Source organism: Podarcis melisellensis (genome assembly GCF_964234715.1).
Source record: "Podarcis melisellensis genome assembly, chromosome: 13".
Classification (NCBI taxonomy): domain Eukaryota; kingdom Metazoa; phylum Chordata; class Lepidosauria; order Squamata; family Lacertidae; genus Podarcis; species Podarcis melisellensis.
The window spans coordinates 34,407,165-34,431,809 of NC_138545.1; the positions used below are offsets into that span (position 1 = coordinate 34,407,165).

General features: G+C 44.5%; 2 protein-coding genes and 1 pseudogene across 5 annotated transcripts in view; 2 read left to right on the forward strand and 1 right to left on the reverse strand.

Moving 5' to 3' along the window:
• Positions 1-7,345: 7,345 nt before the first annotated feature.
• On the forward strand, positions 7,346-9,040 carry LOC309354039 (uncharacterized protein). Its single transcript, XM_081883734.1, has one exon. The coding sequence runs from the start codon at positions 7,770-7,772 to the stop codon at positions 8,433-8,435; it is 666 nt and encodes a 221-aa protein (XP_081739860.1). The 5' UTR covers positions 7,346-7,769; the 3' UTR covers positions 8,436-9,040.
• Positions 9,041-9,888: 848 nt separating this feature from the next.
• LOC309354309 lies at positions 9,889-12,055 on the forward strand (annotated as a pseudogene). Its single transcript has one exon. The product of its transcript is annotated as an uncharacterized misc_RNA (transcript).
• A 1,832-nt stretch (positions 12,056-13,887) lies between these two features.
• The window catches only part of CALCOCO2 (calcium binding and coiled-coil domain 2), a 29,231-nt gene continuing 18,473 nt past the window's right edge, over positions 13,888-24,645 (reverse strand). For all 3 annotated transcript variants that reach the window (XM_081884178.1, XM_081884179.1, XM_081884180.1), the window contains exons 8-13: positions 23,878-23,968; positions 22,482-22,604; positions 21,027-21,113; positions 18,891-19,011; positions 15,999-16,027; positions 13,888-14,347 (exon numbers count right to left, since the gene is read on the reverse strand). In XM_081884178.1, coding sequence (XP_081740304.1) covers positions 14,171-14,347; positions 15,999-16,027; positions 18,891-19,011; positions 21,027-21,113; positions 22,482-22,604; positions 23,878-23,968 — 628 coding nt within the window. In that variant the 3' untranslated portion in view covers positions 13,888-14,170. The remainder of the gene's footprint in view (positions 14,348-15,998; positions 16,028-18,890; positions 19,012-21,026; positions 21,114-22,481; positions 22,605-23,877; positions 23,969-24,645) is intronic.

Consider the following 24,645-nt stretch of genomic DNA (forward strand, 5'->3'; position numbering starts at 1 on the left):
GAGATTAGGGGAGAGAGGTGTAGTTTTGCTAGAGAATTGCCTCTCTTTTCCCACTCCCAAACCCCACCTGCAAATGCTGAATCGAGGGTTTAGCCCCGTTGCTGATAATTTCCTGGCAGCAGTACAGTACAGTGGTGCCTTGGTTCTCAAACTTAATCCGTTCTGGAAGTCCGTTCCAAAACCAAAGCGTTCCAAAACCAAGGTGCGCTTTCCCATAGAAAGTAATGCAAAACGGATTAATCGGTTCCAGTCTTTTAAAAACAACCCCTAAAAAACAGCAATTTTACATTAATTTTACTAACGAGGCCGTTGATCCATAAAATGAAAGCAATAATCAATGTACTGCAGTATAAAATAAATAAGACAGTACTGTTGATGATAAAAATTAAAAAAATTCTTACCTGCACTGATAGTCATTGTTTGGATGAGGGGCTTTTATCCATTTCCACAGTCACACAATCAATCAATCAATCAATCAATCAGTAACTGAACTGAGTTCCACACAGTCACAAGAACAAATTGACCAAAAAAGCCTCAAAAACAAAAATGCAAAATAAATCGTAAAAACAGAAATGCCAAACTTAATCCGTTCTGGAAGTCCGTTTGACTTCCAAAATGTTCGAAAACTAAGGCGCAGCTTCTGATTGGTGCAGGCACCCCAGAGACATTAGCTGACAACCGCATTGAACTTTCGGCTTCTGAAAAACATTCAAAAACCAGAACACTTCCGGGTTTTCAGTGTTTGAGAACAAAAGCATTTGAGTACCAAGGCATTTGATTACCAAGGTACCACTGTACAGTGGTACCTCTGGTTATGTACTTAATTTGTTCCGGAGATCTGTTCTTAACCTGAAACTGTTCTTAACCTGAAGCACCACTTTAGCTAATGGGGCCTCCCGCTGCTGCTGCGCCACCGCTGAGCGATTTCTGTTCTCATCCTGAAGCAAAGTTCTTAACCCGAGGTATTATTTCTGGGTTAGTGGAGTCTGTAACCTGAAGCGTATGTAACCCAAGGTACTGCTGTACTGAAGAAAAGTGGCGCCTTTATTAAACACCTGACCATTTTATCACGACATAAGCTTCTTGTGGACTAATGAAATCTGGCCAGCTCAGGGGTCCCAGGCTGGTCTAGGGGCCACCAAGGAATCTGTGGGTTTCATTCAGGGTGGGGTGTCTGTAAAAGAAAATACAGCTAAAAATCAAACAGCAACCAGCTAGCACATAACTATTCTTGCTTGATACAAAATGTCATTTCACAGCTTTCTGAACACACTCAATCTCTTCACTTCCTATTTGTATAGCAAATGTTGGCTGAATGTCCAGGTGCAGGACAAGCTCTTAAGCAGAAAGTACAGAAGTTGAGTAGAGAACAGCCTTCACCAAAAGCCAATGTGAGAACAGAGATTATGTGTGACCCTACACACACACACACATATTCCTGCGTTGGAGTGTAATAGACACTTTCCAAGCTGGTCATCACAATTAAATTTATAGTCTGTACTGGTGATGCTGGTTTGGACATAGAATATAGATCCATTAAGTTAGTTTAAAAATAATGATTTTTTATCAGACAGCACAGTCCTAACCATGTCCACTTAGAAATGAGTTCCATTGAATTCAATTGGACTTACGCACAGGTAAGTGAGGTTAGGATTGCAACCTTAGTCTGGATCCAACCTCTTCTGGTGACCGTAATTGTAATCTTTTATTTTGAAATCTTTAAGATAGTTTTTTAGTTTTCTGTTATGTTGCTTTGACTGTATAATCTGTATTTGACTTTCTTCAGATTGTTTTATTTATTTAATATGCTGTAAACTGCTTTGAGATTTTTCTTAAAAATATAAAGCGGTATAGAAATTTTTAAACTAAATTGTGAGCCCGTTCTCTGCCCTTTTGAGAATAAAAACAGCTTACAGCTAAATATATAAAAGCTATAACTTTTAGAGGGAAAGGCTATCGCTAATATTTTTTTCCCATTTCATATTACAGGGTTAAACTAGAACCAGAACAAATATATAACAGCAATTGCATGGGATGCACCTTTTGCAAATTGAGACAAGAATACCACCACATTTAATCAAGAGTACTTTATATCAGTCACTCCTGTGAACTGGTTAAAGTTTTTATAGTTTTGTGAATTTGATGCCAGACTTCCATTGAGTGATAATCAGACAACCACCACCAGGCTGAAACCAATGGGATTAAAAATAAGTAAATTACTAATTCTACTCTTTACTTGTATGAATGCTAATTTCTATGACTGACAGCAGAAAAGAAATAAACTATAGAAATGTAGGTTTTGACTTTGGTCTTTTGCTTTTGCTGCTATATTTCATATGCCTTATTACTAGGCTCTGCAGGCTCTTAAGCATTTTATTTTTTAAAAAAATATTAAAACAGCCTGGTAAAACTGAAGTGAAACTGGTTCCACTTTCCCAAAGAGGCTCTGAGGATCTTAAAGAGTGGTCTTCTTTGTGGTATGGCAAACCTCTTTCTAAACTGAGGAGCATTTTACAAGCAATTTGTGTTGTTGGGGAGTTTCTTGTTCAGGGCGGTGGCGGTTTAAACAGCAAAGGATGCCCAAGCCCATGTAAACTGTGAACACTTAAAAGTAGCTCATTGGATGGTCTTGATCATTAAATCTCTGCCCCATCCTTTGGCCTTCAAAAAGACATATTGAAAAGCAACTTTATACAGCAGGAAGTAAAATAAAGAAGGGGGAAGCATCAATTTTATCCATAAAGCTCTGTGGTTGCCCAAGATTTACAAGCATGCAGAGTGCGATTGTGTAAACTGTGATACATTTTGCCTTTATCCCCCTTCAACCTTCCCAGTGATGTTCTCCTGCCATTTCCTACTATGAAATCCCCCACCCCCTCTGAAGTATGAAAGGAGTCAGGTGACTCTAACCCTCCACACAACAGCTGCTTTCCCATTACCAACTGTTCAGATTTCCTAGCTCCTGCTCAGGGTCTTCCTCCCCTGTGTGCTACCAATCTATGTTGCTTGATACATGCTGCAGACTTGCGGTCCCCAAGGAGTGATGGAGTGATGGAAATGAGGGAGAGCATGCAAGGCAGAACTGCACAGATTTACAGTGCTCACAGGGTTTCCATTAAAACCCTTGACAACTTGTAATTGATGAGAGAGCCCTCCTGCTTCACTAATAGCCCAGATCCTACTCCTATGATGCTGTCTTTGGAAGGAAAAAGGCTGGGCTAGACCATAGCAGTTAGCTCTGCTAGCAAAGTGTTAGAAATCTGGCCTGGCTTTCCAAGCCAATTGAGTGTTTGCGAGCCATATTCTTTGATTGAGAAGAGGTTTTGCATTTCATCATGCAGACCCCTCCTTTTGGAACAAGAAATCTACAAGTCCATTGATGAAATAAGGCACAGGTTGATACAGAGTTCTTGCAAAGCAAATCTCTCTCAACAGATTTGTCCTAGTCTAGTGAACCCAGCTTTTTAAGTTTTCCCCATAGTTCTCTGATTCATGCTCTGATATCCATGGTATAAAACTAGAATTCTGCCAGTGTGCTGCAACACTGTGGAATAATTGAAAACTGTTCAAAGTAATTGGTCTCTGACAATCCAAATGCCATACAGTCACAGAGTACAGATACACAGTCTATTGGGTCCTTAGAGACCTATAAAAGAACAAGTTCTTGTTTATGAGGTGTTCCTTGTAACTTTCTATTAGAATTTTTATCTAATAATAAATTAGTATTGTGCTGATAAAGAACATAATTATTCAGAGGGCAGAAATAAACAGTGTACCTAATTAGCAATCTTATTATTTTCCCTTTCTCTCACACTTTTCCTAACACCCAGTTACAGCCTAACATACACAACCTGCGTACTAAATACAGAGTATTTGTGACAAATGAAAGTTAGCAGCTGAAAATTTATTGCCTGGTGGCTGAAACATTTACTGAAAACAGACATGTACTATGGCCTGGGGATAAATGTCAAAATCAAGCTTCATGTCTTATCATTTCTGTCATTTACTAGTATATCTGGAGAACCAACAAATACAGTACCCTCGTTAAATGTCCCCATTTCCCCCCTCTTTCCCTTCAAGTATATATGCAGCTAAATGTTTGAAAAGCAGTTCCTTTCTTTATAATTCTGAACATTTGACTATCCTGGCAAATGCTAACATTCAGTCATCAGTGAATTTGCCAGTGGACAGTCAAGTTGGGAAATGTCCAGAATTCTTTAAAAAAAAACAAAAAACACACACACTCAAAAACCACCGCTTTTCTGGCATTTAGCTGTATATATTCTTAAAAAGAAGGAACCAACTGATTTACAAATGGCTGTGTATTCCAAGTCAATGTCAATAGACATGTAAAAATGTAGTAATAATTGATGGACAAGTAACTAAGAACAAAAGGAGGGCTGAGTGGGGCACTTGCCCATGAATAAACTTGCCTCTGGGTAGGTGTACCATCCTGTTGTCTCAGTGCCCCAACCCCCAACTCGTTGAGTCACTCTAGAAGGATTCACGGTCAGTGATGTCAAAAGCTGCCGTGAGGTCAAGAAGAATGAGCAGGGCCACACTCCTTGCATCTCTTTCCTTTCCTGACAAATATCATCAGCGAAGGCAATGAAGGTCATTTCAGTGCTATGAAATGGAGCCACGTATTCAGTTTCCTCCAAGCATGCTAGACTGCCACTCCTGTCTCAAGTAAAAAGGTAAAGGGACCCCTGACCATTAGGTCCAGTCGTGGCCGACTCTGGAGTTACAGCGCTCATCTCGCTTTATTGGCCGAGGGAGCCGGCGTACAGCTTCCGGGTCATGTGGCCAGCATGACTAAGCCACTTCTGGTAAACCAGAGCAGCGCATAGAAACACCAGTTACCTTCCCGCTGGAGTGGTACCTATTTATCTGCTTGCACTTTGACATGCTTTCGAACTGCTATGTGGGCAGGAGCAGGGACCAAGCGACAGGACAGGAGCTCACCCCGTCACGGATTTGAACCACCGACCTTCTGATCGGCAAGTCCTAGGCTCTGTGGTTTAACCCACAGTGCCACCCTTTGCCCCAAAAGAGGATAATTGTCACCGTGTGACACTTCCAGGTCCAGGAAGCTCCTCCTAAGGAGGGGAAGCACCACCACATCCTTCAAGGTGGTGGTACCTCCCTCTCCTTCAATGAAGCATTGCTTACTCCCTGGATGCATGAGATCAATCCTATCTGACTAGGATAAGAAGCCAGGGTGGCCAAGGGTCAAGGTGACAGTGTCAGGAGTTCGTGCAGGAGCCAGGCCCTGTGACCAATGGGAGTCTGCAGGACTGGGGCCTTCCTAAGTTTGTTCTGAAGAGGCAAGGTGAGGTTGATTAGTAACTCACAGCACCTGATGGCAAAAGCCAAGAAGGGATATAAGGTCAGCATTTTCCCTTGGCTCTTTGCCACAGCAACATATTCCTTGCCTTGCTGAGTTTGACTCCTTGACTCCTTGCTTCTTGCTCCTCGGACCCCTGACTTCATGACTCCTTGTTTCTTGCTCCTCGGACCCCTGACTTTGTGACTCCTTGCTTCTTGCTCCTCAGACCCCTGACTTCGTGACTCCTTGTTTCTTGATCCTCGGACCCCTGACTTCGTGACTCCCGGCTCTTGGCTTTCTGACTCCTGGCTTCTGGACTCCTGTTCCTGCTCCCACCCCGCCATCTTGCCCATGGTCCTGACGTCCCCAGTCGGGACTTCGATCGCCCATGAACTGGACCGTGACAGACAGGTGGTCAGCCACAATTCTTCAAGCAGCTTGTCTATATCCTCAGGTCACTATAACTGAAACTGATTCAGTTCAGATGCAACAGACAATGTCTGGATGAAGTGCCTGGATGACTTCACTGCACTGGCTCTGGCTGTGGCACCCAACCCTGTCCAAATCTGAGTTATGTTGTCCCTAAAGTACATTGCAAAGCTGTTACATCAGGCTCCGGAGCGTGTCAGAGCAACGTTGTCTTGGCCAGATGACAAAAGCCCATTCTCCGCTTGGAAAAGCTCTGTCAGCCAGCTACTTGGAGATGGTAGGCATGGTAGTGTGACTTCACATGTGTTTGGTCGCATACAGACCAAGATTTATGCCATCTGCACTCTAGCTGCCAAGCCTCCTGTTTCATCACACACAGGTGACCAGAGGTAAGGTAAAAGGCAAGGAACCTCATGGCAGTTCAATCCAGTCAAAGGCGGCTATGGCGTTGCGGCGCTCATCTCACTTTAACGGAACACTGTAACGTCCGTTTACCTTCCCGCTGCAGTGGTACCTATTTATCTATGGTGTGCTTTCGAACTGCTAGATTGGCAAAAGCTGGAACAGAGCAATGGGAGCTCACCCCGTTGCGGGGATTCGAACCACCAACCTTCTGATCGGCAAACCCAAAAGGCTCAGTGGTTTAGACCACAGTGCCACCCACGTCCCACTGACTAGAGGATGTGCTCCGCAGCAACAGCAAGCACACTCAGGAGCGATTGTGTAGATGGTTCTATGGATTTTATCATTCCAAATTAACAAGAGCCCTGGCAGGAGCACCAGCCATGTTAACTCCCCAGAACATTCAAGAATCCATTAGATTCCTTAAGCCTCCAGGGGCAGAGGAACACAATTGGTCCCTGCATCTTGAAGCAGTCCAAACCTCACCAGGGAATGTTCCATCTGTGAAAAATGAGCCCCCTCCCCCAATCAACAGAATATTAGCAATCCACCCTGTGGCAAAGACCAGTTCAAGGGCATATCCATATATGTTGGGACAGTGATGTACTAAGAGAGCCCCATAGTTGTTACAGAGGCCGTGAAGTCTCGAGCTGGCTATATAGGCACACATCTCACATTTGGGGGTCATAGGACACCGAAGGCTTATGCTAAATCATTTAATATTAATTAAGTTTATTATATGTACATGTCACTTCACATACCCAGAGGCATCCCATACAATTTACAATAATAAAACACAAAATTATATTTACATGTTCTTTCTTTTTTAAAAAAACCTGTAAAATATTATAAAATGTGTTCACTCTAAAGAAAAAAATATAGACCTCTAAACCTGCACAATATATCCCCTCACTCTGCATAAACAGGTATCTTTGAGAAAGCAGCTTAGGCTGCAATCCTAAACATACTCCCAAAGGAATAAGTCCTATTGAACTCCCAAGTAGAAACACATGGAGCTGAATAGTCAATAAGATCACAAATTTTTAAAAGACAATACCATTTCAATTTATTTTTAATCATCAGTTTTTATTCATCCTGCTACATCATGTTTTCCACCAGATCAGGATGGGGGGAATTATACATAAAAGGAAAAGACTGTATTCTAAATGCATGGTGCATGTTCGTTATCTGCCAGATTTTGCTTGTTGTTTCAAGAGATATGGGGATGCCAACCAATCAAGCCAGAACTTTGTGGGTCTTAAGAAGCTCTGCTTTTCAGATGATGAAAAACTGCCAATGGTATTTTCACATTATTAAAGAAAAGAAAAACACCTGCCACCATGCCAAAAGGCTTTGCAACAAATTCAAATAACCATAGCAAAACTGGATTTGCTAATACGGACTAAAAGCTATTTGCAACACAAGCAGCAGCAAAACTCACTCCATGACTTGTACAGTCAGAATGCGGAATCGGTTCTATTAGCTGGCCAGGTGCTGGTTACATCAAAACTTCCTGCATCAGAGAAGCTACTATGCAAAACTTCCAGCATGACTGCTGCCAACAAGACAGTAATGACAGTTACACATCACACCCTCTAGAGTTGAGCCAATGAAACAACAGCTGACTAACTATAAAAAGGAAGGCGATCCTTCCCCACGCTACACATTGCCTGCGTCTGGAGAAGAACAGCGGTGGTGTTTCACCATGGGACTTCTACTCAGCCGGATTCAGAGTGCTTTGCAGAGCTTCTATGGGACGGAGGCTCGGATTCTCCTGCTGGGCCTGGATGCAGCTGGCAAAACCACCCTCCTCTATAAGCTGAAGCTGAACGAAACCATCACGACCATTCCCACTATCGGCTTCAATGTGGAAACGATTCAGCCCATCAACAACGTCTCTTTCACCATGTGGGATGTGGGTGGTCAAGACCGGATCAGAGCCCTGTGGAGGCATTACCATCCCAACTCAGATGGACTGGTCTTCGTGGTGGACAGTGCAGATTGCACTCGCTTTGAGGAGGCCAAGTCCGAGTTGGAAGCCCTGCTGGAGACCAAGGACTTGCAAGACGTGCCCGTAGTGCTGCTGGCCAACAAGCAAGACTTGCCTGGAGCGTTGCCCCCACTAGAAGTGGCCGAAAAAATGGGGCTGAGGAAACTGCGAGGGCACCGGTGGCATGTGCAGGGCTGCTGTGCTGTGAACGGAGATGGAATCCCCGAGGCCATGTGGAAGCTGTCCGAGATGGTCAAGGTGTATCGCAAAGCCCAGGGTAAATAGTCAATTGGGGAAGCATATAAAGAACCCCATGTTGCATGGAGGAAACAAGACATCCTGCTAATCAATTGCTTCTTCTGGCTGAGATGCCCTGCAGATGCCTTCATCTGTGCAGGGTCTATATGGGACTCTGTCCTGCTTATCCAGTGCTGCCATGGGATTTGGGAGAAGGTGCACATGCCTTAGTGTGCTTCTTGGTCACTGAACATGGTATACTATTGGACTATTCACAGGGCTTTTGTGATCCACTGTCTGGACCGATACAAAGGCATTCTCTTAATTCAGAATGTTTCTTATGGGCCAACACTGCTGCTTTTCCTTTTGTTCAACACATCATTAACCAAAACGAAAATTCCTGGACTTTAAAAGTTGAATAATCAGCCGCACCACTATAATCTCTGGATCCTAGGTTATCTGAGTGCTGCTGTAATATAATGTTGATCATATTCCATTCTACTTCGCACTTGTGTATTGGAAAAGTCCTTCTTTTTCCTCCTGTTTTGTACCCATAGCTCAGCTCTCTTCTCTCTTCTTTAATGTCGTAGGATTGTATTTTGCCACTTCTGTTTTTCAAAATGTTTTATTACTGTTATGTCAAACCATTTTAATTTAATTGAAAAGAAATCTCTGTTTTCTATAAACAAAATGAACAATAAATTTTAAAAAGACAAAATAAAATATCTTGGCATTTTCTTTATCTCTAGTGTGTGGCTTATAACTTGGTCTTTGAAATACGTTAGGGCTGCCAGCAGTTCAAGAAATGGGGTTCACAGTGTATTGGAAACCAGATTTGAGGTCTTTATGGTAAAAGCTGCTAATTCATGAGTTGTATCCGATGCTAGTTGGATTATGACTGAAGCTTAGTTATGTCTAATAACTTCCGTGAGTCTACTCAGAGAAGGGCTAGCATTGGATGCAACCCTAATCTCCATTTCGCTCTCAGAGGCCCCGAGTGTGAATATAGTCATGCTATCTGCTCAACACATTTAGCTCCTTCAGTGTTTGTGTACATCTCCTTCTACTTGATACCCTCGTATGGTTTAGTTGTAATAATCTGGGCTGGCACAGAGCGAGGTGGCGGCTCCCATTCCCTTTCGTATTGTGCTTACAGTGATGAGACTTGATCTTTATTCTCATTGTAGTACATTGACCTGTGCTCGCTCCATGGGGCAGTGGCGCTCTTTTTCTTTGTCACTGCTGTGTATATTGCTTTAAGCTTCCAAGCTGCTACATATTTGAAAATCAATATATGATTCTTCTTTTTTTAAGGAGCAGATGCAGGGCATTTTGGGGAAAGGAGTGGCAGCAATGTATTAAGAGGACAGAGCTATGCTTGGAGGGGCACAGGGAGACGTTTCCTCATTTGTACCATTTAAATAAGATTGAAAAGCCAAAGAGGTCATGGGCATACCAGGTAATATTGCAACACAAACAGCAGCAAAACTCACTCCATGACTTGTACAACCAGAATGTTGAACAAGTCCTATTAGCCGGCCAGGCGCTGGTTACATCAAAACTTCCTGCATCAGAGAAGCTACTATGCAAAACTTCCAGCATGACTGCTGCCAACAAGACAGTAATGACAGTTACACATCACACCCTCTAGAGTTGAGCCAATGAAACAACAGCCAACTAACTATAAAAAGGAAGGCGATCCTTCCCCACGCTACACATTGCCTGTGTCTGGAGAAGAACGGCGGTGGTGTTTCACCATGGGACTTCTACTCAGCCGGATTCAGAGTGCTTTGCAGAGCTTCTATGGGACGGAGGCTCGGATTCTCCTGCTGGGCCTGGATGCAGCTGGCAAAACCACCCTCCTCTATAAGCTGAAGCTGAACGAAATAGTCACGACCATTCCCACGTTCGGCTTCAATGTGGAAAAGACACAGCATATCAACAACGTCTCTTTCATCATTTGGGAGGTGGCTGGTCAAGGCCTGATTAGAGGACTGTGGAGGCATCACCATCCCAACACAGAAGGGCTGGTTTTCATGGTGGACAGTACAGATTGCACTCGCTTTGAGGAGGCCAAGTCTGAGTTGGAAGTCGTGCTGGAGGCCAAAGACTTGCAAAACGTGCCCGTACTGCTGCTGGCCAACAAGCAAGACTTGCCTGGAGCGTGGCCCCCACTAGAAGTGGCCGAAAAAATGGGGGTGGGGAAACTGGGAGGGCACCGGTGGCATGTGCAGGGCTGCTGTGCTGTGAACGGAGATGGAATCCCCGAGGCCATGTGGAAGCTGTCCGAGATGGTTAAGGTGCATCGCAAAGCCCAGGGTAAATAGTCACAACCCCAGAATAGTCCGCAACTGGACTTAATGGTCAGGGGTCCCTTTACCTTTTTACAAAGACCCCCATGTTGCATGGAGGACACAAGACATCCTGCTAATCAGTTGCTTCTTCTGGCTGAGATGCCCTGCAGATGCCTTCATCTGTGCAAGGATATATGGGACTCTGTCCTGCTTATCCAGTGCTGCCATGGGATTTGGGAGAAGGTGCACATGCCTTAGTGTGCTTCTTGGACACTGAACACGGTATACTATTGGACTATTCACAGGACTTTTGTGATCCATTGTCTGGACCGATAAAGACATTCTCTTAATTCAGAATGTTTCTTATGGGCCCTTTTGTTCAACACATCATTAACCAAAACGAAAATTCCTGGACTTTAAAACTTGAATAATCAGCCCCACCACTATAATCTCTGGATCCTAGGTTATTTGAGTGCTTCTGTAATGTAAAGTTGATCATTTTCCATTCTACTTCCACACTTGGGTCCTGGAAAAGCCCTTCTTTTTCCTCTCATTTTATACCTATAGCCCATCTCATTTCTCTCTTCTTTAATGACTTAGGATTGTATTTTGCTACTTCTGTTATTTTAAAAATGTTTTATTACCGTTATGTGAAACCATTTTGATTAAATTGAAAAGAAATCTGTTTTCTAAAAAATAATAATGCATAATTATTTTTTAAAGACATATTAAGATAATCTGGGCTGGGCTTTCATATTGTCCTTACACGGAAGAGACTTGATCTTTATTCTCATTGTAGTACATTGACCTGTGCTCCATGGGGCAGTGGCACTGTTTTCTTCGTCACTGCTGTGTATATTGCTTTAAGTTGCCAAGCTGCTGTATATTTGAAAATCAATATACGCGTCTTCTTTTTTTAATGATCAGATGCAGGGCATTTTGGGGGAAGGAGTGGCAGCGAGGTGTTAAGAGGACAGAGCTGTGCTTGGATGGGCACTGGGAGATGTTGCCTCATTTGTACTATTTAAATAAGATTGAAGAGCCAGAGTGGTCATGGGCATACCTGTATATGGGACTGGTGGGAGGGAAGGAGGGCACCTTCTTGTTCTTCTCCACAGGCAGCAAAACATCTTGGGACAGCTTCTTGTTGAACAGATTGTACCTAAATCACACACTTGTATGAGTCTGAATACCAATTACTGTACCAGGAATCACTGGGGGTGGGAGAGGGAGAGTGTTGTTGCGCTCAGGTTGTTGTTGTTATTGTTCTTTAAATTTGTACACCACCCTATACCCGCAAGTCTCAGGGTGGTTCAGAGATTTTATTTGTGGTCGTCACAGAATGTGGGACTAGATGGGCCTTTGCTCTGATCCCATAGGGCTCTTCTTGTGATTTTTCTGTCTGTCTGTCTGTCTGTCTGTCTCTCTCTCCCCCCCCCATTACATATTCTAATCACTGGAATCAAAGGGAAAGAGCGCAGAATGAAGTTCCCAGTTGGCTGCTTTGAAATATAAGATGAGACAAACTGAAGTCCACTTATTTAATATTACACTGCAGGAGGCCAACCAATACAACTTTACATTTTCAGCATTGGAAGAGGTGTTAACATACCATGCTTTTAAAAAGCAATCATCAAAAGTGGTTGAAACAGAACACTATTAAAACACAAAATGGATTTCCCCCAACAACATTAGAGGTCTATCAGTAATCAATACATAGTAGGCAATTAACCATGTTACAGCTTTTGGTCTTGCATAGGAGAACACATTAACATCAAAATTTAAAAGATTCTTTTGAACAAGTATTCTACATGCATATTCAGCTCTAATCAGCAGGAATATAAGTTTAAAAAATATCAGCGAATCCAAGTTTTGCATCGAGCTCTGCAAATTCCCAAACAGCATTGAAATCGTAAAGATTCTCTTCTATTAAAAGGTGGGTTTTGTTTTGTTTTTAATGTTGTCACTTTAATTCCTGAGTTACCATTCAGAGGCGGTAGATAAATAAGAGGATTAAAAAAGAAATTCTTAGAACAGAACCGTTTCAAGGCCCCGAGCCTTACATTCCATGGGCTAAAGAGACAGGCGGCTTTCAAAGCAGCCTGGAAAGTAGCCATTGCCTCACAGTCTGGCAAAACAACCCAAAGACAAGTGGATGTGGAAGAGACAAAGTAGCCTACATATCACATATTCTGAATTAGGAGAGTTTCATCTCCTAATGTTTACCTGATGGCTGTTCTGGTGCCCACGGGTTCTTTATACCCGCTATAAGGACATGCACAGACTCCAGTCAGATTTGTTGGGCAGGCTCAGAGACAGGTGTGACACCAGAGTCTTTGAGACTGCCCTCCTATTTACTTGGAAGTAAGGCTCACTGAAATCAGTGGGGCTCATTTCTGAGTAAATGTGTTTTTGACAGCAGTCGTGCCGCAAAATGTGAATGATTTAGGATAAGTCCTAAACATAAAGAGCTTGCCACCACAGAATCCATTTGGCCTACTTCTATCCCAGTATTTTTTCCCCTCATGCCACCACTGTTTTGAACAGAGTTTACCTCAGATGACCTGTGTAAGAGACGCTGTTCTTAACTGCACCCATTCATTTCAGTGGGGCTGCACAGAAAACAGCTTTCTGGTGGGTTCTGCCTATAGCATAATGGTGAGCAATGGGAGAACACCTCTTTCACTTCTCAAAATGCTTCCACTCCTTGCAAAGCTAGCTGTTGACCAGAGGAACAGCATCTGCAAAGTGGCTTTTTGATGGTGTGAGAAATTTTGACTTAATTTTCACTTGTGCATCATGCTCCTGTTCAATCACAAAGGCATTTTGGACACTAGTATTTTAGTTGAAACCAAGTTTGAGCTCTCTGCTCCCCCCCCCCCAAATGCCACCATTCAGAAGCACTTTACCCAAGATGTGATGCAATACTGGCGAGCACATAAACTTTCTTCTCTTCTTATCTTTGTCCAAAACAGCTTGAAGGCAGGTAAGGCTGCTACTACACTTGTGGGGTGTTTCACAATTATCTACTTCCTTTACCGAGAACAGGACACAAAGCAAGCGAAGGTGGAATTTCTATAGTTTAGACAGCTAGACAAACTATTGTTAACGAAACAAATCTCTTCTGCTGTAGGGGTTTCTGTCAGTTGCAAACGTATAGGAAGAAAATCACCATTCATTTTAATAAAATGCTCATCCCTTTGAAATAACTTGTAACGAGCTTTAATCTGTTGAAAGATGTACTTAGTCAAGAAATATGTGTCCTTTTCCATAGCGGAAGCATAGTGCATTTAGCATTTAACAGGTGTGGATAACAGACGGAAGGAAATGAACAATGCTGCAGTCCCAGGAAAGGTTTTCCCCTGGCATGGCAAGTCTAACAGCACAGAAATCCTTCTGTGCCAGTCTCTGTCATAACATTAAAAGGGGGGGAGTGGGGTAAGATAAAGAGGCACTATCCCTTTGTAGCTTACGCAAGTAGACCAAAATTTAGTCTAAGCCGTGGCAGTAGACATGGTCGTCATACACTTGCTTGTTGGAGTTGTCAAAGCTCTCGTCGCAGTACGGACACTCTAGAAGATGGCTCCGCACATGATCTGAATACTGCTGCTCCCCGATGTCATTAGGGAAGACTTCGTCGCACATGGGACATTTTCTCACGGAGACCTAAATGGAGGCGAGAATGAGAACGTGGAAGCATAATAATAATAATAATAATAATAATAATTTTTATTTATACCCTGCCCTCCCCAGCCAAGGCCAGGCTCAGGGCGGCTAACAAGCAATAATAAAAACAAGCAGAATGACTACAACTTAAAAACAAGATTAAAATACAACATTAAAATATTGAAACATTAAAATGCAACCTCATCACAGGAGGAGAAAGGAAAAAAGAGGGGGAGGGAATCAAATTGGCTCCAAGCCAAAGGCCAGGTGGAACAACTCTGTCTTACAGGCCCTGCGGAAAGAAATCAGATCCTGCAGGGCCCTGGTCTCATGAGGCAGAGCGTTCCACCAGGCCGGAGCCAGTGCTAAAAAGGCCCCGGCTCTGGTTGAAGCTAATCTAACTTCCTTAGGGCCCGGGACCACTAGGGTGTTGCTATTTATGGACCTTGAGGCTCTCCGTGGGGCATACCGGGAGAGGCGGATTACCTGCTGCAAAAATGCAACTGAGCACGGGTACCTGAGGCTGGCTAGGGCAGGGCAATGAGGGCAAGGGCAACAGAACTTAAGGGCCTGGAAGCACCACCCCATTTGCTGCCCCTCCTTCTTATGGGTATTTCCTGCCAAAGCAGCTTAACAGTGGACAGATATATATATTTTCAACCTGGTAGGGTAGGGTGCGGGGGAAGTGAAAAAGTGCTAAGAATGAGAACCCATCTGCAATTGCTCTATTAGGGTTGTAAGGTCTTGGGCTCTTACTTAAGTTTCAGAAGTTTAGCTTCCCTCCTTAAGGTAAAGGTAAAGGGACCCCTGACCATTAGGTCCAGTCGTGGCCGACTCTGGGGTTGCGGCGCTCATCTCACTTTATTGGCCTAGGGAGCTGGCATACAGCTTCCGGGTCATGTGGCCAGCATGACTAAGCTGCTTCTGGCGAACCAGAGCAGCAGATGGAAATGCCGTTTACCTTCCTGCTAGAGCGGTACCTATTTATCTACTTGCACTTTGTGCTTTTGAACTGCTAGGTTGGCAGGAGCAGGGAGCAAGCAACGGGAGCTCACCCCGTCGCGGGGATTCGAACCGCCGACCTTCTGATCGGCAAGCCCTAGGTTCTGTGGTTTAACCCACAGCGCCACCCGTGTCCCTTAGCCTCCCTCGTTAGGATCACCTAAAAAAGGAGTTAAAAGTGCGAGGAAGAGAAGCCAGTCCATTTCCCTGCAGATGACCCATCCCCAGCTTTCTCTGCCCTTCTCACGCTTTCCAACACTTTCTTCCAGGCGGTACATCTCTATTATTCTAAAGACAGGGCAACACAGAGGTGGACAGGTGTTGGATATAATTTTGAAAATGGACAGGAGTAAAAAGTTATAGCTCTAAACTGTAGGATCAAACAGAAATAGCTGCCTAAGAGCTTTTAAAGCAACCCCATGTCTGATTCCAAGCTGTATGGCTTCCTCACTAAATTCTGAACCTTGGCTTAAGGCACCCTAAATACCATGCTAAAGGACAGTAATGTGGTGTTTACTGTGCTATGTATGCATAACAAACGTCATGTATATGGATGGTGACACAGTAAGCAAAAATACTGGGGAACGAATGAAACAGAACAGAAAAAACCCCCCAGAATCTCATGAAACACACACACACACAAACTTACCAACTCTGTCTCAGGAATTGCTGGGTTTACTGCAAAACAGATGACACATCTTAGCCACAACAAGAAAATGCAATGCTCTTACATAAACTGATCTATCTAAAAGTTTGGCACTTTTATTTTGCTATTTATTTTATGTTTTTGAGACTTTTTTGATTAATTTGTTTTTGTGACTGTGTGGAACCCAGTTCAGCTATTGATTGATTGACTGCAGAAATGGATAAAAGCCCCCCATCCAAACAATAACTATTATCAGTGCAGGTAAGAATATTTTTATTTTTTAAAATTTTTATCATCTACAATACTGTCTTATTTATTTTATAGTACAGTACATTGATTATTGCTTTCATTTTATGGATCAATGGTCTCATTAGATAGTAAAATTGCTGTTAAATTGCTGTTTTAGGTGTTGTTTTTAAAAGTGTGGAACAGATTAATCCATTTTGCATTACCTTCTATGGGTAAGGGCGCCTTGGTTTTGGAACGCTTTGGTTTTGGAACAGACTTCCAGAACGGATTAAGTTCGGGAACCAAGGTACCACTGTATAGGGAAGGGTTCTGCTTGATCACCGAGGTTCATACTTTGCAAACAGAAGGTTCCATGCTCAGTCCCCAGTTGACTCTGGGAAAAGGCTCCTGTCTGAGACCCTGGAGAGCTGTTGCCAGCCAGTGAAGGCAATACTGGACCAATGGTGTGACTCTGTATAAGGCAGCTTCCTATAAAGCTATTACAATCTGCTGCACAAAGTTTCCAGCACTGCAATACATGACTGCATGTGTAGGTCGAGTAACAAATACACAGAAGATGGCAGTGTGTATCTCCTTGCAAATTTCATTTGGATGACAAATCTGTTGCACACAAGACCATCTGATTGAACAGAGGGCATTTCAGGCAAAGGGACTGTGCAGGACTCTGTGCCCATTCCCGTTTCAACATATTCCAACTATTCCAGTATACTACTGTTTTCCTGCACCAAAGTTCACTGTGTGCTGTCCACGTCGTTCCTTCCTATGCAGGCAAAAAAAACAGTATGGCAGTCTGATAAATATTAAACATGGTTATTAAGTGTCTAGAACAGACCCTAATCACTGTGTAAAGAACAAGCAGGCACAGTCCCTGCCCTTGGGAAAATAAGGGAAAGAAAGGGGTATTTGCAACAGGGGACAAGGTGCCAAGCCCAGGGGAGGTCAAAATGAAAATGCATTCAATAGAAAGGTATGTTTGTAGTTAACCAAAAACTTCTAACCCATGAAACAAGAGAGTTAGAAGTGCCTTATGTTTCAAATTTGAAGAAGCACATTGGGAGATCAGTTAGGGATTTCCCACATAATAACACACAGTTTTGCCCTGAGAGATGTTTGGAACAAGTACAGTGACTGATGGAAAAAGCCATATTTTAGAGGAAAACTACACAGAAGTGAAAACTGTGGAGTTGAGGGAAGAGTTGCCTCTGAGGAGCAAAAGTTAAAAAGCAAAGATAAGAAAGAAAGAAAGAAAGAAAGAAAGAAAGAAAGAAAGAAAGAAAGAAAGAAAGAAAGAAAGAAAGAAAGAAAGAAAGAAAGAAAGAAATGCATTGTCCTTGGCTGAAGGACAGACTAATAGGTTGAATTCAGAGAGATGGGTGGAGACAGAGAAATGTGTGCATGTCGATCAAGCTTTCCCAAACTTGGGTCTTCTGCTGTTTTTGGACTACAACTCCCATTATATCTAGCTAGAAGGACCAGTGGTCAGGGACGATGGGAATTGTAGTCCGAAAACAGCTGGAGGCCGAAGTTTGGGAAACCCTATTGTAGATATTAACAGCACTAGAAGAGCCCGGCTGGATCAGGCCAATGGCCCTTTCGGTCCAGCATCCTGTGCTCAAAGGGCCAACAAGATGCCTGTGGGAAACTCTCAAGTGGAGGAGGGCTCTCTCCTCCTGTGGTTCCCAGCTAGTGGTATTCAGAAGTATACAGCCTCTGACGGTGGAGGCAGAGCAGTTTAATCATATTTGAGATCAAGGAGAAAACAGCAGAAAGGCAGTCAGCAAATACAGTAAGAACTGATGGCGGGGAGGAAGAGAGGATTGGAAGCACCAGCAGGGGGCAATGATAAAACTAGAGAGCAAGAAGACCAAAACAGATTAACCATACGCATCTGAATGCAATGAAAAGAAGAAGCTCCCTTGTACCAAGTCAGATTATGGGTCCATTGAGGTTAGTATTGTTTATGCTGACCTCCAGAGTTTTCAGACTGGAGCCTCTCCCTGACCTACCGGAGATAGGTAAAGGTAAAGGGACCCCTGACCATTAGGTCCAGTCGTGACTGACTCTGGGGTTGCGGCGCTCATCTCACTCTATTGGCCGAAGGAGCTGGCGTACAGCTTCTGGGCCGAAGAAGCTCTATTGGCCGAAGGAGCTGGCGTACAGCCAGCATGACTAAGCCGCTTCCGGTGAACCAGAGCAGCTCACAGAAACGCTGTTTACCTTCCCACCGGAGCGGTACCTATTTATCTACTTGCACTTTGACGTGCTTTCGAACTGCTAGGTTGGCAGGAGCAGGGACCGAGCAACGGGAGCTCACCCCGTCGTGGGGATTCGAACCGCTGACCTTCTGATCGGCAAGTCCTAGCCTCTGTGGTTTAACCCACAGTGCCACCCGCGTCCCCAGGGATTAAATCTGGGGCTTTCTGCATGCTAACATCAAGACATAAATGCATGCTCCTTTGCCTCTAGTTGGACTCTTCTAAGTGGGTTCTCTAATGCAGTGTTTCCCAACCTTTGGTCTACAGCTCTTTTTGGACTACAACTCCCATCATCCCTAGCTAGCAAGACCAGTGGTCAGGGGTGATGGGAATGGTAGTCTGAAAACAACTAGAGACCAAAGGTTGGGAAACACTGCTCTAATGCACTCACCAGTATAGGGATTGCCATACACCAGGACTGAGTTTTCTGGTGACTGGGTTAGGACCCCAGGTGGATGATCCAGAATTTCAGGAAGGTGCACCATCAGTTCCTCATTCTCCCGCCTTAATCTCTGCAAAGAAACAAATGGTAGAATGAGAAGCCAGGATCACCTGGAGTTACGGTTTGCAAGCAGCTTGAAGCAGTTCAAGTCTGAAATACAGAAAGCCGTGGCTAACAGTGGGGTCCAGATATTCCTGGACTACAACTCCCATCAGTCCCAGCCAGCATCAGGACTGATAGGATTTGCAGTCCATCAGCATCTGAACATCCACAGGTTTTCTTCACGCTCACACTAAAGGAAACCTATTTCTTTCCTATTCCCCCTGCTTTTGTGTTATAATACCAGACAATTCGTACCAATTCAGGGGAAGGGGATTGGCAAGAATACTTTTGAATGGACAATGCCATTTTTGGTGTTTCAGAAGAAGTGAGAGGCAGGAACCAGCCGTTAATCCAGTGGTAGGGTTCGGGGAGAAAGGAATACTCTTGGGCAGGGTGCAACAGCTTTGCTGTATTATTATCCTCACTAATTTACTGATGGCTTCTCTTGTCATTCTGGGTCCTTCAAAGCAGCTTCACAAATAAGGCCACGAAAAGTTACAAGCCCATATACTCTCTCTATTGCCCCACTTCCTCAGCCATACTTATATTTGTCCTTTGGAACACAAAGACAGTTTCAAAGAACCCAGAGCATTCCAGTTTATGAAAGCTGCTTTGGTTTGGTTGCCTGGAAGCACTTCTTGCTTTACATTTCCAGAGGGGTAAACCTGCTAGCCTCTTACAGCAAACACAGCACAGAGACATAAAGTTGCCTGGACTACAGCATACGACATGTGATGGGAGTGGACTGTAGCCCATGGAGGCTTATGCTATAATAAAATTGTTAAGTCTTTAAGGCGCTGCACACTTTGTTGTTGTTTTGATTTGCCAAAGGAAACCAGGTGAGCAGTTTCTTACAAGCTTGTCTTCATAAATCATTAGACATACCTTGGGTTGTAGTAGCTTCAGTTTGAGCATTTTCGGATTGCGCTCTGCGGCGACCCGGAAGTAACGGAAAGCGTTACTTCTGGGTTTCGCCGCTCGCGCATGTGCAGAAGCTCAAAATGACATAGTGCGCATGCGCGGAATGAGCAAATGACGACCTGCATATGCGCAGACGCGAGCTGCGTTTGCTTCAGGATGCGAACAGGGCTCCGGAACAGATCCTGTTCACATCCAGAGGTACCACTGTTTTTATTATTACTAATGTTATTTATTCAACTTATATGCTACCCTTTATCAAAAGATCCCAGGGCAGTGTGCAACATTAAGAACATACTTTAAGGAACATAATAATAAAAACATAATACAGAGCATAATAATAAAATAGTCATAATAACAATCCCCCCACACATTGAACAGACCATAGATTATTAATGGCCAGAGACCTGGGTAAAGAGGAATGTTTTGCATGGCACCCAAAGACATATAAGGATGGTGCCAGGTGAGCCTTTCTGGGGAGAGCATTCCACAGACAGGGAGCCACCACGGAAAATGACCATTCTTGTGTTGCTACCCTACAAACTTCTTGGGGAGGGGGGACATAGAGAAGGGCCTCAGACGACAAGCGTGGGGTCTGGATCTGTTTGTATGAAGAGAGGCAGCCCTTAAGGTATTGAGGTCCCGAGCTGTGTAAAGCTTTAAAGGTCAACACTAGCACTTTGAACTGGGCCCGGAAATTAATTGGCAGCCAGTACAGTTAGGTATTTGCTTTCCCAGTGGCCTAGTACAAGGATTGCCAATTCTAGATAAGAACCACCTTGCTGTTCAGACTTGAAGGTTCATCTGTTCCACTAGCCTGTTTCAGACAGTGACCAACCAGATGCATCTGGGGTGCACATAAGCAGGGCATGAAGGCAATAGCCCTCCTGGCTGTTAACCCGATGCTGTGGGACTACAGCTCCTTCCCATTGTCCATCGTGGCTGGGGCTGATGAGAGTCCAGCAACAAGTGGCTATCCCTGACTTAAAAGAAAACGCATTTCTTTTCAGAGCGCTGGAGTGTTTATGCATTCCTTCTCCAACCCCCGCCTAACTAAACTTGTACCTTGTTCTCCTTTTCCATTTCATTCATTTCCTTCTGCAGGGTCTGATGTGAAAGAACTTCTTCTTCCAGTTTCTTCTCCAAATTTTGCTGGGGTGGTGGTGGTAAAAAATAATTATTTGTATTTGGACAATGTCGCCTATCATTCTCACACCACACCTCCCTGGAGGAGCTCAGGTTTCCCCACCCACCCCTCAACTACCCCCAATTTTATTGTTAAAACCATCCTATGAGCTAGGTTAGGCTGAGAGATGGTGACTAGTCTTAAACATGGTTCTAATCAGTATAAGTCCAAAACTCTAACCACTATAAAGGTAAAGGGACCCCTGACCATTAGGTCCAGTCGTGACCGACTCTGGGGTTGCGGCACTCATCTCGCTTTACTGGCTCAGGGAGCCGGCGTACAGCTTCCGGGTCATGTGGCCAGCATGACTAAACCGCTACTGGCAAACCAGAGCAGCGCACGAAAACGCTGTTTACCTTCCCACCGGAGCGGTACCTATTTATCTACTTGCATTTTAACTTGCTTTCGAACTGCTAGGTTGGCAGGAGCAGGGACCGAGCAATGGGAGCTCACCCCATCATGGGGATTTGAACCGGCGACCTTCTGATTGGCAAGTCCTAGGCTCTGTGGTTTAACCTACAGGGCCACCCGTGTCCCACTATACCAAGGTTGGAAACCCTTTTTCATAGCTCAAGGGCCACATCCCCTTCTGGAGAAGCTTCCAAGGGCCACATGCCAGGGGTAGGCACAGCCAGAGGCAAAAGTTGCCAGACTGACACATACAATATACAATAGACTAATTTGCGTACACAGTCACAACCGGCCTTCACTCTATCCCCCTTCCAGGCAAGCCAAAAGCATCTTCAACAGTTCAAGGACACGTTCCAGTCAGGCAAAAACACTCAAGAAGGGATGGTGGGGGGGGGTGGCTTGGGAAGGAGATGTGACCTGGAAAAAGTGTCCCCGGGGCCCAGATAAAGGCCTGGAAAGCTGTATTTGGCCTCCAGATCTCAGGTTCTCCACCTCTGGAATACACTGAAAAATAAGTCTCACGGAAGAGTAGCAGCCTGCATGAAGAATGTCCAGATTAATATTGCAATGCTCTACTCATTTTCCGCACTGAATTCAACAAGACTTGCTTCGGGGTAGACCTGCACAGCATTGCGCTGTATGCTATCTCTGTTTAAGTCTAAATCCATTGGCAGGAGGCCCGGCAGCACAGAAGCTACCTGCTGGTTTTAAAGTCTGAACTTCAGAGAGCAAACCACTTCCTGCATGCTCTAAATAGTCCACCTCAAAGTGAGCTGCTTCCTGCTCAAGAAGTCTGAAACTCTCTCAAGACCTTTAAACATTTGCTTTGGCGGATAAAACTGTGCAGATCCCCTATGTCTGTGTTCTTTCTTTTACCGTCTCCTAAACCACTGTAGCAACGAAGAGGCGGGAGGGAACCTTACCTGTCTAAGCAAGGTGGCATTTAATTGATAATTCTCCTCCTTCAGCTGCTCCAGGTGCCTTGCCTTGTCTTGAACTGCCCCTTGCAGGTCTTCCACTTTGTTCTGTTGACTCTGCACTTGGGACTGAGATGAAAGTAGAGGCACACATGACTCCCCAAACGCAGATGATGACAGGACTATCAGGCTTAAACCTAGCCCCATCAAGTTTTGTTAAGATTTCTAGCTTGATATTGTAGGTGAGTTAGGTCTGCTTGTGGCTGTCAGCATCTCCAGCAGTCATTTGTCGTGTGCGTGTGTGTGTTTTGCCCCTGGGCTTAAGGCATATTGCTGTCCAGTAGCTCATGAGGAGTATTTTCTGTTGAATTAACCTCAGTCTAATGTCGTGGGGGGACGCAGGTGGTGCTGTAGGTTAAACCACAGAGCCTAGGACTTGCCGATCAGAAGGTCGGCAGTTCGAATCCCTGCGATGGGGTGAGCTCCCATTGCTCAGTCCCTGCTCCTGCCAACCTAGCAGTTCAAAAGCACATCAAAGTGCAAGTAGATAAATAGGTACCGCTCCGGCGGGAAGGTAAATGGCGTTTCCGTGCGCTGCTCTGGTTGGCCAGAAGTGGCTTAGTCATGCTGGCCACATGACCAGGAAGCTGTACGCCGGCTCCCTCGGCCAATAAAGCGAGATGAGTGCCACAACCCCAGAGTCGGTCACGACTGGGCCTAATGGTCAGGGGCCCCTTTACCTTTACCTAATTTCGTGGGAGGCAGGTGTAATATTATGTACAGCTCTTCCCCATTGTGTAGATGTTAGGTGTGCTTCTAATACTTTGCCCCACTTATATCTTATTGGGTTCTAGATCTAACTGCTTAGCATACGACATTCTAATGTTCACAGGCACTCCTTGAATTTCCTGAGAATAAGGAACTTGCCATTTGAAAGTTTGTCTGCTGCGCTCAGGGCCAATTCCCATCAACCCAAGCCAGCATGACCAATGGTTAGGGGTGATGCAAGCTGTAGCCCAACAACATCTGAAGGGCAGAGGTAATCTCACCCTCTAATCCAGGCTTCCTCAACCTCAACCCTCCAGATTTTTTTGGCCTACAACTACCATGTTCCCTAGGTAGCAGGACCAGTGGTCAGGGATGATGGGAATTGTAGTCTCAAGACATCTTGGAGGGCCAAGGTTGAGGAAGCCTGCTCTTATCTGAACATGGCCTCAGTGTACGAATGAGATGAATTATAAATACTTGAGTGTATCTGGCCATCTGCTTTTAAAGAACCATTTCATTTCCCGTTTTCCAAAGGACAACTGGGTTTTTAAGAAACCTTCTCAGCTACCTTTGTTCCCTTCTTGCACTCTCCAGCAGCTCATAAATGCTAAGGGAACATGCAGGAGTTTCCTACCTGAAGTTGATCCACACAATTCAGGGTGTTTCTTAGCTTATTTTCCAGCTGCTCCTTTTCAGCCAACACCTTTTTGTTCTCTTCTTTGGTTCTGTTTGGGGACAGATGTTGTGGATGAATTCTTGCAGTCGCATGCCCAGGCCCCCCTGCCTCCCTGCCACAAGATACATCACCTTGGTGCCTGCTAAATGCCAGCCCACACCTGCGCTCTCAGACTCACCAAAAGGCTCAGTTTGTTCCTCTGCAGGTACAAAGCTTTCAAGACCCTGCGGAGGAGTCAGTGTCCCTGCTTTGTGACTCATACTTGGCGTTACATACAAGAGAGGTTGCACAGCCTGAATTTTGGCTACCCTCCTGCTACTCTCCTTACACGGAAACATGAGATTCTGTGGAGCCTGAATGGCTTCCAGTTGATCCTTTTGCTGTGTCAACCAAAGGAACATCAAGCACAGAGATGATAATTCTAATTCTAAATCATCCCCTCTATATCCAGCATTCAGGCCTTGGGTGCCATTGCTTCCTAGCCAAAACAGCCTCTGCAAGAGAGAGGTATCAGCAGTTTGGGGAGAATCTCAAGCTTTGCAGAAGTACTAAAATATATACTGGGGAGGGAGAATAAAAACCTGAGGGAGGAGGTAAACTACACAGTCCAATGAGGTCTGAGCATGATCAGCAGACACAATATGTGAACTGTTGGGCAGGGCGGGTGGGGAAATGGTATGTCTGCTATCCTAAACATCAGCATTCCACAATGAAAGATTGTTACAG